This window comes from Triticum aestivum, chromosome 4B (assembly GCF_018294505.1).
Source record: "Triticum aestivum cultivar Chinese Spring chromosome 4B, IWGSC CS RefSeq v2.1, whole genome shotgun sequence".
Classification (NCBI taxonomy): Eukaryota; Viridiplantae; Streptophyta; class Magnoliopsida; order Poales; family Poaceae; genus Triticum; species Triticum aestivum.
This window is the reverse complement of record NC_057804.1, coordinates 67,886,669-67,900,449: the sequence shown is the minus strand read 5'-3', so window position 1 is coordinate 67,900,449 and position 13,781 is coordinate 67,886,669. Positions and strand designations below refer to the sequence as shown.

At 46.9% G+C, this 13,781-nt stretch overlaps 1 protein-coding gene across 1 annotated transcript; it reads left to right on the top strand.

The window, feature by feature from the left end:
- The first annotated feature begins 11,664 nt into the window (after positions 1-11,664).
- On the top strand, positions 11,665-13,395 carry LOC123094436 (DIMBOA UDP-glucosyltransferase BX9-like). Its single transcript, XM_044516443.1, has 2 exons — positions 11,665-12,239; positions 12,372-13,395. Exons 1-2 carry the CDS (start codon positions 11,729-11,731, stop codon positions 13,250-13,252), a joined length of 1,392 nt encoding a protein of 463 aa, XP_044372378.1. The 5' UTR covers positions 11,665-11,728; the 3' UTR covers positions 13,253-13,395.
- The last annotated feature ends 386 nt before the right edge of the window (positions 13,396-13,781 follow it).

The following is a 13,781-nucleotide window of genomic DNA, read 5'->3' as shown; positions in this document are numbered from 1 at the left end:
CATGTAGACCTTGCACAACTAAAAAATAGCAACTGATTTGGTGAGCTGGCCTGTTTGTAAATACATCTGAATAATCAGGCTTGCTCAGTCCACTCGCATCTGTCATAGCCTCATCATCATCCACCAAGACAAGGAATGATTCATAATGGGCATCTCCAACGAGAACCCTTAAACCGGACACCGCATCCCTCCGCGGCCTTAGCCCAAGAACTATCGGCTGAACGGGTTTGTATTGTGCTTAATTTTGTGTTATGAACTCAAAATGAAATTCATATGTTAATTGATTATGCAATTCTTCAATCACCTGAAATCTCTTTCAGTTTCAGTCGACTTTCTCGTCTGGCTTGAAGCAGCACGTAATCCATGTACAAAGGAGACTAGCTTGGCAGTATTGGACTAGAGCAGCCTATAGTCAAATGCTTGATCGATTAATTAACCAAAATGCTTGACCAAATCCACCTACAACGAATGCTTGATCAAATCGGCTGGAAGAAATTTGTGGTCAGTGAACTGACCAAAGAACAAAAACCAGTCAACTTTGCATGTAATCAATCCCTTAAGTTAAATATAATAGGACGTACGTACATTGCTTACAAATAAGCCCAAAACGACGGACATTGAGTTTCTTAGCTCGGGCTTAAATGGGCCCGGAATCAAAAGGATATGTAAAAAAGTTCACAAAAATCTGAATTTGTTTGTGGAAAATATTAAGAAATGTTTTGAGTGTTTGCAAATATTCATCATAGAATCACATTGGTTGAAGTCGTGGAAAAAAATTGCTCCGAAGATGCTACTTTCAGAAGCATTTTGGAGTGCTGATTTTATCTTTTTTGCCACGACTTCCATAATTGTGATATGATGATCAAAATTTGCAAGCAATCGAAAGATTTCTCAGTGTTTACCAAAAAATTCAGAATTTTTTTACTGTTCATCTTTTTGAGACACTAAGGGCATTTGAGCTCGAGCTCGGATTAGGACTTTCGCAAAACAAGTGTCATCTGTGACGAAAAGGAAACGAAAATAGCAGCCAGACTACAAAGCAAAGTGCCTACGTTTGCCGGCCGGACTTCCATCTCGCCCATCTTATTTTATCTCAAACAGTCCTTGTAGCATCATTTGGCCACGATAGGTTCTCACTGCGCATCAACTCGGGCATTTCTAATTGATCCCCGGAAAATAGTGGAATCTCCGGTGGAGCAAAGCCTTAGTGGCATAAATTTACTCCATTAAGTTTCGGCTGTACCTAATCGATCCCCTAAACATAACGGAGTAAAGCTTATGTATGGCTCAACTATTTCATCGAACACTTGCTATGCGTCTCCGGGGCTAGCGACGTCGATGGTGACCACGCCGATAACTATCCCATGACCATGCCGGTTCTAGTCTTGTTTTTGTAGTGAAGAAATGCATCGTATAGCCTTGTTTTTGTACTGAAGAAATGCATCGTATAGCCATGAGCAACGGGGCGAACCTCTGGGCGCCGGTGAACACCACCAGACGTTGCTGAAGCGAATCGCTGCGCCACTGAACTAGTACATTGAGGTGCAGATACACTGTAGGTGCTTCCATCCAAGTTTGACCTGATTTCAATTTCCATGCTTGCCAATCTTGGAGGTAATATTAGATTTTCGACATAATTTCAAATTTCCATGCTTCCATCCAAGTTTAGATCTGTTCCCAACTACTATGTTCGTGCTTCTTAGTTTCATAGCACCAACGAAGACGTACCTTCCCCTAACTGTTGAGGGACGGCCTCGTCTCCTCTCATCGTCCGGCTGGATTGAGACGAAGATGGTAGTGCCCGGGAACCTCATGGCAAGTCCGGAGGCCACCGCCATCTGACACGGTGTCACGGAGCGGCGTCCTCTCATCGTTGCCGCAGTCGATCGTCCAAGCCCCAAGTCCAAATCGCACACACACCTTGCACGCGGATGGATCGCTATTACTAGTATATATAGAGATAGAGATGATTTTAGAAGGTTAGTTTTGGACATGGGAGTTAGAACAAGGAGGGTGTGGTCTATGGCCAAAGGAAAGACCGTGCCGCGGATCAGTGACCTCGCACAAGACAGATCGTGGATCAGTGAGGTGGCACAAGCCAGGGCACCCCGGCTGGGTCGGCATTGGACGAGGCGGCCCTCTGCACAACGCAGGATGAAGTGGTGCGGCTCCTCCACGAGCGGTAGGCGGCTGCGGGATAGGGCTCCGAGCCCCCATGCCCTTCCGTCGCTAGAAGCACTACTCCAACGATGACAACACGGATGAAGACGGCGGTGCGACTGGCCAGACAGCCACGCGTACGAGGTCATCGTCCGCTCCAAGATAGTTTTCTTTAAGTTTCAGTTAAACGGCCGAAATATCATCTTATGTCCAAACTTAAGTTTATTCCGTCATGTTTGCATTAAATTCATCATGCTTGTTCAAATCCGACTTGAATTGCACGAGGACATGGTTTGATGGCCGGCTTCCGTATTACTGTTCACCAACAAGTGTCCATTTTTTCGCTTCATCTTTCCTCTTCTGTATCACTGTAGCATGGTGGGATGCAGCCACTAATTTCCCTTACGGTAGGTGATCACTCCACAGTCCGCACCAACTCCCCTCCCGTGTTTAAGAAGTCAGAACATGCATGTGTACGTGTAAGAACTAAGAAGGTGGAGCAGACGGATCTGTGGCCGGCCATCCAGAAGAGGGCGTGCTGCTGGAGTCGGCCACCGCCATCCGGCCGCTCATCCGGGAGGCGAGCTGGATGGCCCGCGCGCACCGGACCCTGCTGGCGTCGCGCCTGGTGCTGGCCCGCTCCTACGCCTTCGCCTACTACATGTTCGGCGACGAGGTGCGCACCTACCCGTCGGAGAAGGCCAACCTGCCCATCGCCAAGGTCCTGTTCGAGGACCAGCAGTGGCAGCTGGAGGAGAACGCCGAGAAGCTGTCCAAGGTGCTCGCCGCCGAGGCCAAGCCCGTCGTGGCCGAGGAGGAGGTCCTCCGGGCCATGCAGGAGACCTCCAACCTAGCCAAGATCGTCTGACACGCACTGCAGGGAGATGTACAAGTGCATCCAGGACGAGCTGCTGCCGCTGCTCCTGGAGCCCATGACCATCGCCCCCTATCGCCCCGACAAGGCCAAGGATCTGCCCCTGCCGGCGTGAGAGGGATGAGCGCAGGAAGCCTATCTTGGCCTGCATCCACCGCGCCTCCCTACTCTATGCACAGCTGCTGGTTACCTTCCTACGGAGCTCCATCGGCAACAGCAAATTTGTTAGACCAGCGCGCGATAACTAATAAAACTCCCTATATAATTAGCTTATAAGATAGAATTCATCATTATCTGTTGTTGAAATTGGAACTGCAAAAGGCGGATGAAATTGGATGGATGGATGTTAGTGGAACTCTTAGATTGAAGATTTGGGTCCCCTGAGCTGATCCGTCTCTATGATAAATTGATAAGTGGCTTGCTTTGTTCCTAAGTTTGGGTTACTGCATCTAGTATAGTACAGTATACTAAAAAAGGCTATACAAGAACTGGCTAGAAAATGGTTATCATAATGCACCGCAATGCCAAATTAAGCCTTTGATTGTTGACATAGAGTTGTAGTTTTATGTTATGTGAGGTAGGAATATGCATTATTAGTAAAGAACACTAATGACGGTTTCCGAGCACACAATTGTTCCGAGGGAGGCTGAAACCAGCGAATACTTTTGCTCACTCATCCAGCGCGAACCTTGATGGGGCGCCCCCTATGTCTCGCTTATAGCGAGACGTAGGGAAGCCTTGAGAGAGCGCAGATGGGCAGGCCCATGCACGCGGGACGCTACAACCTTGTTTTTTCATGTTTTTGTTTTCGGGTTTTCTTTAATGTTTTACTATTATTTCATTTCCAAATATTCTATATTATAAAAAATTTATAAAAATCACTTTACATAAAAAAATTGAAAAACAAAATGGTATGGTAACCAAGCGTCTGAAAAATAGTAATATGTATAGAGAAAATGCTTCTCATGTATACAAAAAAAAAATCTGTTTGCAAAAAGTTAATCATGTATTTAAAAAATGTTAATCAAGCATTTGAATTATTATTTTTAAATAAGTGTCTGAAAAATGTTAATCAAGCATTTGAAAAAAGTTGACCATGTATTAAAATTGAAAAATGTTAATCAAAGATTTGAAAATGTTAAATGTGCATAGAAAAATTATTGATAATGTATTAAAAAATGTTAATCTTGTATTTGAAAAAAATTAATCAAGCATTTGAAAAAAAAAGTGTACAAAACAATGATGACCATGTATTAAAGAGAATGTTAATCTTGTATTTGAAAAATGTTTAACATGTATTAGAAAAATGTATTAGCTATATACAAAAAAATGTACAATGTGTATGAAAAAACTAGACATAAGAAGATATAAGTTTTCAAAAATGTAAATCATATATTTCAAAAATGTTAAACGTGCATCTAAAAATTATTTCTTATGTATACGAAAAGTGTTGAATGTGTACTGAAAACATAGTTAACATGTGTCAAACAAAAACGAAACCGAAAAAAATCGACAAAAAACGAAGAAACCCAATAAAAACAAATAAAATGAAAAACTGAAGAAACCAACGCGAAAGAATGAAAACAATGAAAACCGAGAAAGAAACAGAGAAAAACAAAATGACCGATGAAAAGCAAGAAAGAACCAAACAAAACCAAGATAATAAAACTCCCTAATTAGCTTTAGATAGAATTCATCATTATCTGTTGAAATCATACTGGAAAAAGACGAATGAAATTGGATGGATGTTAGTGGAACTCTTAGATTGAAAATTCAGGTCCCCTTTAGCTAATCCGCCTGTAGGATAAGTGGCTTACTTTCTTTTAGGCTAGGTTTGGGTTACTAGACTTATGGTATAAAAAGGTAGTTAAACATCAAAATTGGCTAGGAAAAGGTTATCATAATTCACTGCAATGCCAAATTAAGCCTTCGATTGTTGATAGGATAAGTGGCTTACTTTCTCTTAGGCTAGGTTTGGGTTACTAGACTTATGGTATAAAAAGGTAGTTAAACATCAAAATTGGCTAGGAAAAGGTTATCATAATTCACTGCAATGCCAAATTAAGCCTTCGATTGTTGATATTGAGTTGTATTTTGATGTTATATGAGGCAGGAGTATACATATTGGTAACACAAATAGCCTAAAATTATCTGTTGTATTGTATTTACTGTCCCCTCTTCATTTATTTATGGCTTGCTCTAAGGGGTGACTCTTGGCTTTGTCCGCTTTCGAGCAATATATTCAGTTCGCCTCCCTCCCCCCCCCCCTCCACCCCTACACACACAACGTCCACAAATATATATTTACTCCCTCTGTTCCTAAATATAAGTCTTTTTAGAGATTCCAATGCGGACTACATACCGTTAAATGGGTGAATCTAAATTCTAAAATATGTCCATATACATCCATATGTAGTTCGTATTGAAATCTCTAAAAAGACTTATACTCCTTCCGTTCCTAAATATTTGTCTTTCTAGGCATTTTAAATGAACTACAACATACGGATGCATGTAAACATATTTTAGAGTGTAGATTCACTCATTTTGCTTCGTATGTAGTCACTTGTTGAAATCTCTAGGAAGACAAATATTTAAAAACGGAGGGAGTAGTTAGGAACGGAGACAATGTGGGCCTATATATATACGTGTTGCAACGGGTGCAGCAGAATGCTTAGAAATTTGAAAAGTAATTTACTACTCAAATGATTTTTCAAGTAGTAAAACAATATTAAAGTATGAACAAACAATCCATTTATCAAATGCTACAAACTAAAAAGGTGTGAATTACTTGAGGAGAGAGTTCTCGTCCAAAGGAAGGATTCAAATGCTTGATCAAATTTTCTCCCTCTTGACCACTTCTGGAGTATTTGATAGCATGAGGTGGAAGGAATCAAACACGTAGACCTTGCACAACTAAAAAATAGCAACTGATTTGGTAAGCTGGCCTGTTTGTAAATACATTTGAATAATCAGGCTTGCCCAGTCCACTCACATCTATCATAGCCTCATCATCATCCACCAAGACAAGGAATTAATGATTCATAATAAGGGCATCTCCAACGCCGACCTCTAAACCGGACACCACATCCGTCTGCGGACTTAGCCCAAGAACTATGGGCTGAACGGGTTTGTATTGTGCTTAATTTTGTGTTACGAACTCAAAATGAAATTCATATGTTAATCGATTTTGCAATTCTTCAGTCACCTGAAATCTCTTTCAGTTTCAGTCGACTTTCTCGTCTGGCTTGAAGCAGCACGTAATCCACGTACAAAGGAGACTAGCTTGGCAGTATTGGACTAGAGCAGCCTATAGTCAAATGCTTGATCGATTAATTAACCAAAATGCTTGACCAAATCCACCTACAACGAATGCTTGATCAAATCGGCTGGAAGAAATTTGTGGCCAGTGAACTGACCAAAGAACAAAAACCAGCCAACTTTGCCTGTAATCGATCCTTTAAGTTAAATATAATAGGACGTACGTACATTGCTTACAAATAAGCGCAAAACGATGGACGTTGAGTTTCTTAGCTCGGGCTCAAATGAGCCCGGAATCAAAAGGATATGTAAAAAAGTTCACAAAAATCTGAATTTGTTTGTAGAAAACATTAAGAAATGTTTTGAGTGTTTGCAAATATTCATCATAGAATAACATCGGTGGAAGTCATGGAAAAAAAATGCTCCGAAGATGCTACTTTTAGAAGCATTTTGGAGTGCTGATTTTATCTTTTTTGCCACGGCTTCCATAATTGTGATATGATGATCAAAATTGGCACTCGAAAAATTTCTCAATGTTTACCATAAAATTCAGAATTTTTGCTGTTCATCTTTTTGAGACACCAAGGGCATTTGAGCTCGAGCTCGGATTAGGGCTTTCGCAAAACAAGTGTCATCTGTGACGAAAAGGAAATGAAAATAGCAGCCAGACTGCAAAGCAAAGTGCCTACGTTTGCCGGCCGGACTTCCTTCTCACCCATCATATTTTATCTCAAACAGTCCTTATAGCATCATTTGGCTACGATAGGTTCTCACTGCACACCAGCTTCCCTCCACGTGTGTATAAGGGCATTTCTAACTGATCTCCTAAAAAATAGTGAAATCGTCGGTGAAGTAAACCTTTAATGGAGTAAATTTACTTCACTAAGTTTTGGCCGTACCTAACCATCCCCTAAATATAGCGGAGTAAAACTTATGTATGGAAACATTTCATCGAACACTTGCTATGCGTCTCCGCGGAAGCGGCGTCGACGGTGACCACGCCAGCAACGCTATGACTAGCGGTGTCGATGATGTCGACACCGCAACGACATGGCCGCTGCCACTGACGTACGTGAGCTCATGCAAACAACGTGCGCGTGAGCACGCCGGTTGTAGCCTTGTTTTTATAGTGAAGAAATGCATCTATAGCCTTGTTTTTGTACTGAAGAAATGCATCGTATAGCCATGAGCAACGGGGGGAACCTCTGGGCGCCGGTGAACACCACCGGGCGTTGCTGAAGCGAATCATGGGGACGGGTACTGTTGGAGTTGTGTCGAATATAGTGTACAAGGTAGGTTACAGTTGGACTTGTAGTTGTATTGTGTTTATAGGGTATGAAGTCGTGTCCAAGTAGGACACTTGTATCCTAGGCCTCTCTTATATAGCGGGGGTAGACACACGTTGTAACCTATGCCAACATAATAGCACAGGCGCGCAAGGGGGAGCCGGCGGCGTGTGCCGGCGCCCGGGTGGCCGGGTGCGGTATTGTGATGGTGTCACGGGGAGGAGCGCCCGTAGTCAAGCCCCGGGGATGTAGCCATATCGGTGAACCTCGTTAACAAATCTCGGTGTCGTGCTCGTGTGATTGCTTGGTCCTCGAATGATCGACGGAGTGCCTTGGATTTATTCTAACAAGTGGTATCAGAGCTAGGTTCTACGGAGAAGTCGCTGGTTGTTGATCGAGAGGAAAACTTGATTTTAGATCGGTATCGTGAAGGCAATACGTGTTGGCACGGTTGAGATCGATCGGAAGAAGTCAAGGAACAGCAATGTCAGCGAGTTGTGGTCGTAACCGGATCGGATGGATCCATCCGCTTGAGCGGCGGCGGCGTAACGGACGACGCAGACGTGGCCAGGCGGCCACGGAAGGCGCAGCGGCAGACGGCTGCGTGGCCCAACAGGGGCTGGTGCTGGCGGGCTGGCCCAGGTGGGGCTGTCCGAGCCAGCGGAGGAGTCTGGGACGACGCCCAGGCACGTACGCCTGGCTGGCTGCTCGGTAGGGTTGCATGCATGTGGATTTGTTTGGAAATAAAAAACAGGGACCGAGTCCCTGGAGAAGAGGCGTTCTCCCCGTGGCCGTGACGCGGACGTGCAAACATCAAGGCACACTTCAAAAGAAAAGCATCCATCGTTAGAAGGCAATGACTTGGGCAAGCAAAGCTAGCATCTGAAGTTGTGCAAGGGAGCTACTCCACGTGAAGACCAGAAGCTATCTTGTTGGATTTGCAACTAGTATACTTGCTGTACTTGGGGATCACGGAAAGAGTGCTCGGTATTTTTTTTTCACAGGTCGGTTGTACAAAGAACCATGGAGCCAACGGGTACCAGGTTTGAGGTGGAGAAGTTCGACAGAATTGAAAACCTTGGGTTATGGCAGACAATGGTGAAAATTTGTTGGCACAACAGGGATGCTTGAAGGCGTTGCGGGATGTCAAGCCAGACGGACGATGAGGACTGTGAGGAGTTGCAGATGGTCGCAGTCGGGGTAATTCGGCTAGGTCAGACTTGTCAGTCTGACGGATCGACGCAAGTCGGTTGGTACAGAAGACGGTGCGGGATCGGCGACGGCGACATAGGAGCGTGATGCTGATGGTGGCCGACTTCTGGGCGTGGAAACACGTGGCGCAGGTCCAAGGGCTTGTGTGGCTTTGACAAGACTATGGCGCGGGATTGATTCAAGGTGGTGTATACACGGAGCTTGAAGTCGATGAGGCGCGAGGGTGGACTGATCATCTACCATGGAGTCATGTTGAAGGTGGAGCTGGATTGAGGGGCTACGGTGTAAGGATCCAGGGAATCGAAGCCTATTCAGCGGGGAAAAGCGAGTGACGCGTAGTTCAGACTGGAGCCCAAGGGTCTGATGGAAGCGTAAAACTCGTCATCGGTCGGTGATGATCGATGGTACTCTGCAGTGGGGGTTGAGTGGTGTGGTCTTGCGACCCTTGAGACTCGACCGGGATAGCGGAGGCTCGACGCGGTAATAGCGGAGAGGCGTGCGGTACGCACGGTGTATGGAGATGGACCAGGGCTCTGGTGGTCATACATGTGGTGAGACAACTGCGAATTTGACTCGGGATGACTACAAGCAATGGTGAAATTCTTTTAAGTTTCAGACAGGCGGGCAAGAAAGGAGCGGTGATGTTGAGTTCAGGTAACTCTTATATGTGACACCCAATATATGAGTTGTTCACTTTCACGCAGGTCAGTGATCGGTGTGTGATGGCGTTGACGGATACTCCGGAAGTTGGGAGCACAATGTAGAGTAATGAGGAACTTAATTTTGCTCGAGTGTTGACTGTGGTCAAGAAAAGAAGGGACTACAAGTTGCAGGTGGAGTCATATGGAGTCTTTGAGTAGCAGCGGTGCTCATGGGATAAACTCAAGTCCAATGTACATGGAAGTTTGACGCATGGACACATTCAAGGTGATGGAGTATATTCGCCAAGGTGGAGTTCGTTGGAGTTGTGTCGAATATAGTGTACAAGGTAGGTTACAGTTGGACTTGTAGTTGTATTGTGTTTATAGGGTATGGAGTCGTGTCCAAGTAGGACACTTGTATCCTAGGCCTCTCTTATATAGCGGGGGTAGACACACATTGTAACCTATGCCAACATAATAGCACATGCGTGCAAGGGGGAGCCGGCGGGTGTGCCGGCACCCGGGTGGCCGGGTGCGGTATTGTGATGGTGTCACGGGGAGGAGCGCCCGTAGTCAAGCCCCGGGATGTAGCCATATCGGTGAACCTCGTTAACAAATCTCGGTGTCGTGCTCGTGTGATTGCTTGGTCCTCGGATGATCGACGGAGTGCCTCGGATTTATTCTAACAGGTACACTGTAGGTGCTTCCTCAAGATGGTAATATTCCCGTGAGGACGGGTACCCACGGGGATTTACCCGTCATGGAGCAGGGATGGGGGATAAATTAGCCCCATGTGTTTAGTCTTGCGGGGCGAGGATGGGTATAAAATCCCCCCCGTGGGGCTCCATGGATACCCGAAAACTATGTCATTCGTACTATAAATGCAGAATATATAGATTAATACCTAGATACTTCACAAAATTATTTTTCTCTACCTCTTCCAACAACCATGTCTTCTCCAATCTCACCTATCCCAGTCAGTTTTCAAATCCCCATGGATACCCGACGGGTACTTGGTACCAGATATCAACGGGGATGGGGCGTTTTGTCCCCGCGAAGCTTCACGGGGATCACGGGTATGGGGATTGGCGGGGATCGGGGCGGGGATGGTGGAGTCATCCCCAATCATCCCCGTCCCCGTTGCCATCAACTGCTTCCATCCAAGTTTGACCTGATTGCAAATTTCCATGCTTCCCAATCTTGGAGGTAATATTAGTTTTTGACCCAATTTCAAATTTCCATGCTTCCATCCAAGTTTAGATCTGTTCCCAAGTACTATGTTCGCGCTTCTTAGTTTCATAGCACCAATGGAGACATACCTTCCCCTCCCGGGAGCGGTCTCGTCTCTTCTCATCATCCGGCTGGATTGAGACAAAGATGGTAGTGCCCGGGAACCTCACGGCAAGTCCGGCGGCCACTGCCATCCGACACGGTGTCGCGGAGCAATATCCTCTCATCGTGGTCGTCGCCGGTCGCCCAAACCCCAAGTCCAAGTCGCACGCGGATGAATCAATATTTCTAGTATATATAAAGATAGGGATGATTTTAGAAGGTTGGCTTTGGACATGGGAGTTAGAACAAGGAGGGTGTGGTCTATGGTTAAAGGAAAGGCCATGCCGCGGATCACTGACCTGGCACAAGACAGACCGCATATCAGTGAGGTGGCGCAAGCCAGGGCACCCTGGCTAGGGTCGGCATTGGACGTGGCTGCCCTCTACACAACGCAAGAGGAAGCGGCGCGGCTCCTCCGCAAGCGGCAGGCGGCTGCCGAGCCCCCATGCCCTTCTGCCGCTAGAAGCACTACTCCAACGATGACAACATGGATGAAGACGGCGGTGCCACTGGCCAGGCAACCACGCGTACGTGGTCATCATCCGCTCCAAGATAGTTTTGTTTTAAGTTTTAGTTAAACGGATGAAATATCGTTTTATGTCCAAACTTAAGTTTATTCCATCGTGTGCATGAAATTCATCATGCTTGTCCAAATCCGATTTGAATTGCACGAGGACATGGTTGGATGGCCGGCTTTCGTATCACTGTGCGTCGACGAGTGTCCATTTTTTCGCTTCATCTTTCCCCTTCCGTATCACTGTAGCATGGTGCGGTGCAGCCACTGCTTTTTCCTTACGGTAGGTGATCACTCCACAGTCCGCACCAACTCCCCTCCCGTGTTTAAGAAGTCAGAACATGTGTGTACGAACTAAGAAGTGAGAACTGTGAGTGTTTATAAAAACTCATGGAGATTTTGGCGATTCCAGCTTGCTAAGATCGGATCAAACAGCCCGAGCATCAGCAAAATGGCCGGTGTCCAAGAAGTATTCCGTGGCGACGTCCGGCGACAGCACGCGCGTCGGGTGCTAGTCTTCCCGCTGCCGTTCCAGGGCCACATCAACCCGATGCTGCAGCTCGCCGACGTGCTCCACGGCCGAGGCCTCGCCGTCACCGTCCTCCACACCCAGTTCAACGCGCTGGACCCCGCGCTCCACCCCGAGTTCACCTTCGTCGCCGTGCCCGACGGCATCCCCGCCGACGTCGCCGCCTCGGGGAGCATCATCCCCATCATCCTCGCCATGAACGCCGCCATGGAGGCGTCGCTGGCCGTCCGCGATGTGCTCGCGTCCGTCCTCGCGGACGACGGCCAGCCCCCCGCCGCGTGCCTGTTCATCGACGCCAACCTCCTCGCCGTGCAGAAGGCCGCCTCGGCGCTCGGGCTCCCGACGATGGTGCTGCGTACCGGCAGCGCCGCCTGCTTCAGCTGCTTCCTAGCCTATCCCATGCTCCACCACAACGGTTATCTACCTCCAAAAGGTCAGTAAAGCCAATATAGTTACTCCATGCATGTTAGGATGAGATCTGCACCTGATCATGTATTGTGATCCATGCATGTTCTGCACCTTAAGCTTTTGCTGATTGAATGTTATTGTGATCCATGTGTTTCAGAATCACAGCTCTACACACCGGTGAAAGAGCTGCCGCCGCTGCGTGTCAGGGACCTATTCCGCACGAGCAGCAGAGACCACGAAATGGTGCGCAAGGTTCTAGCCCGAGCCTCTGAAACCGTGAGGAACTCCTCCGGCCTCGTCGTCAACACGTCCGACGCTCTGGAGACCGCCGAGCTGGACAGGATACGCCGCGAACTGGACGTGGCCTTCGTGCTCGCCGCCGGCCCGCTCCACAAGCTCTCCTCCCGGAGCACCGGGAGCAGCCTGCTGCGCGAGGACCGTAGCTGCATGGAATGGCTGGACAAGCAGGTCGCGGGGTCCGTGCTGTACGTGAGCTTCGGGAGCTTGGCATCCATGGATGGCGTCGAGCTCTCGGAGGTCGCGTGGGGACTGGCCAACAGCGGCCACCCTTTTCTCTGGGTTGTCCGACGGGACCTCGTGCCGGGATCGGACGGACCAGGCCTGCCGGAGGGGTTTGATCGTGCGGTGGAGGGCAGAGGCAAGGTGATCCCGTGGGCCCCGCAGCAGGAGGTGCTGGCCCACTTTGCAGTGGGTGGGTTCTGGACCCACAACGGCTGGAACTCGACATTGGAGAGCATCAGCGAGGGTCTCCCAATGATCTGCATGCCTCACTTTGCGGATCAAATGATGAACACAAGATATGTGGAGGCAGTATGGGGTGTAGGGTTTGAGCTCGAGGGCAAGCCAGAGAGAAACAAAATCACGGGGGCAATTCAGAAGCTTATGAATGAGAGGGAAGGGGAAGTGGCTAGGAAAAAAGCAAGAGAACTTCAGAAAAACGTAGCGTCGTGCTTGGAAACTGGTGGGTCTTCTTTACTGGCTATTGATAAACTTGTCGAGCATATATCGTCTTTGTAATATTTTGTGTTGTGTTGATGTATGAAATAATGTATCTTCTTTACCGGCTATTGATAGACTTATCAAGCATATATCGTCTTTGTAATATGTTGTGTTGTGTTGATGTATGAAATACTGTATCTTCTTTACCGGCTATTGATAGACTTATCGAGCATGTATCGTCTTTGTAATATTTTGTGTTGTGTTGGTGTATGAAATACTGCATTATAACTTGTAAGTGGATAGTTGGTGTTACTAGCATTGATGTATCACAATATTTTCCACATTTTTAAAGCAACTTTGTTTGCATGCGCCAAAACACAAAATCTAAGACTTTTTTGTGAGTTGAACTTTCATTAATTAGATGGGATCATTACAGTCACAAGGGCTTGACTTGTGCACGTGTCATACGAATCCACACTGCAACTTTTGGTAGGGTGCGGCCCATCTGAGCTAGTCTGTGGTTTACATGGTTCTGCTCACTACTCACATAGCAAATTCCCTACCTAGCCATAGTAAACGCTTTGTCTCACCAACAAGGGATGCTACC

What these genes read in the sequence shown, in the direction of transcription:
- LOC123094436 (XM_044516443.1), top strand. Translation starts at nt 11,729, where the DNA reads ATGGCCGGTGTCCAAGAAGTATTCCGTGGCGACGTCCGGCGACAGCAC. An exon ending in CGGTTATCTACCTCCAAAAG is followed by an intron (nt 12,240 to 12,371) that starts GTCAGTAAAGCC and finishes CATGTGTTTCAG; the next exon opens with AATCACAGCTCTACACACCG.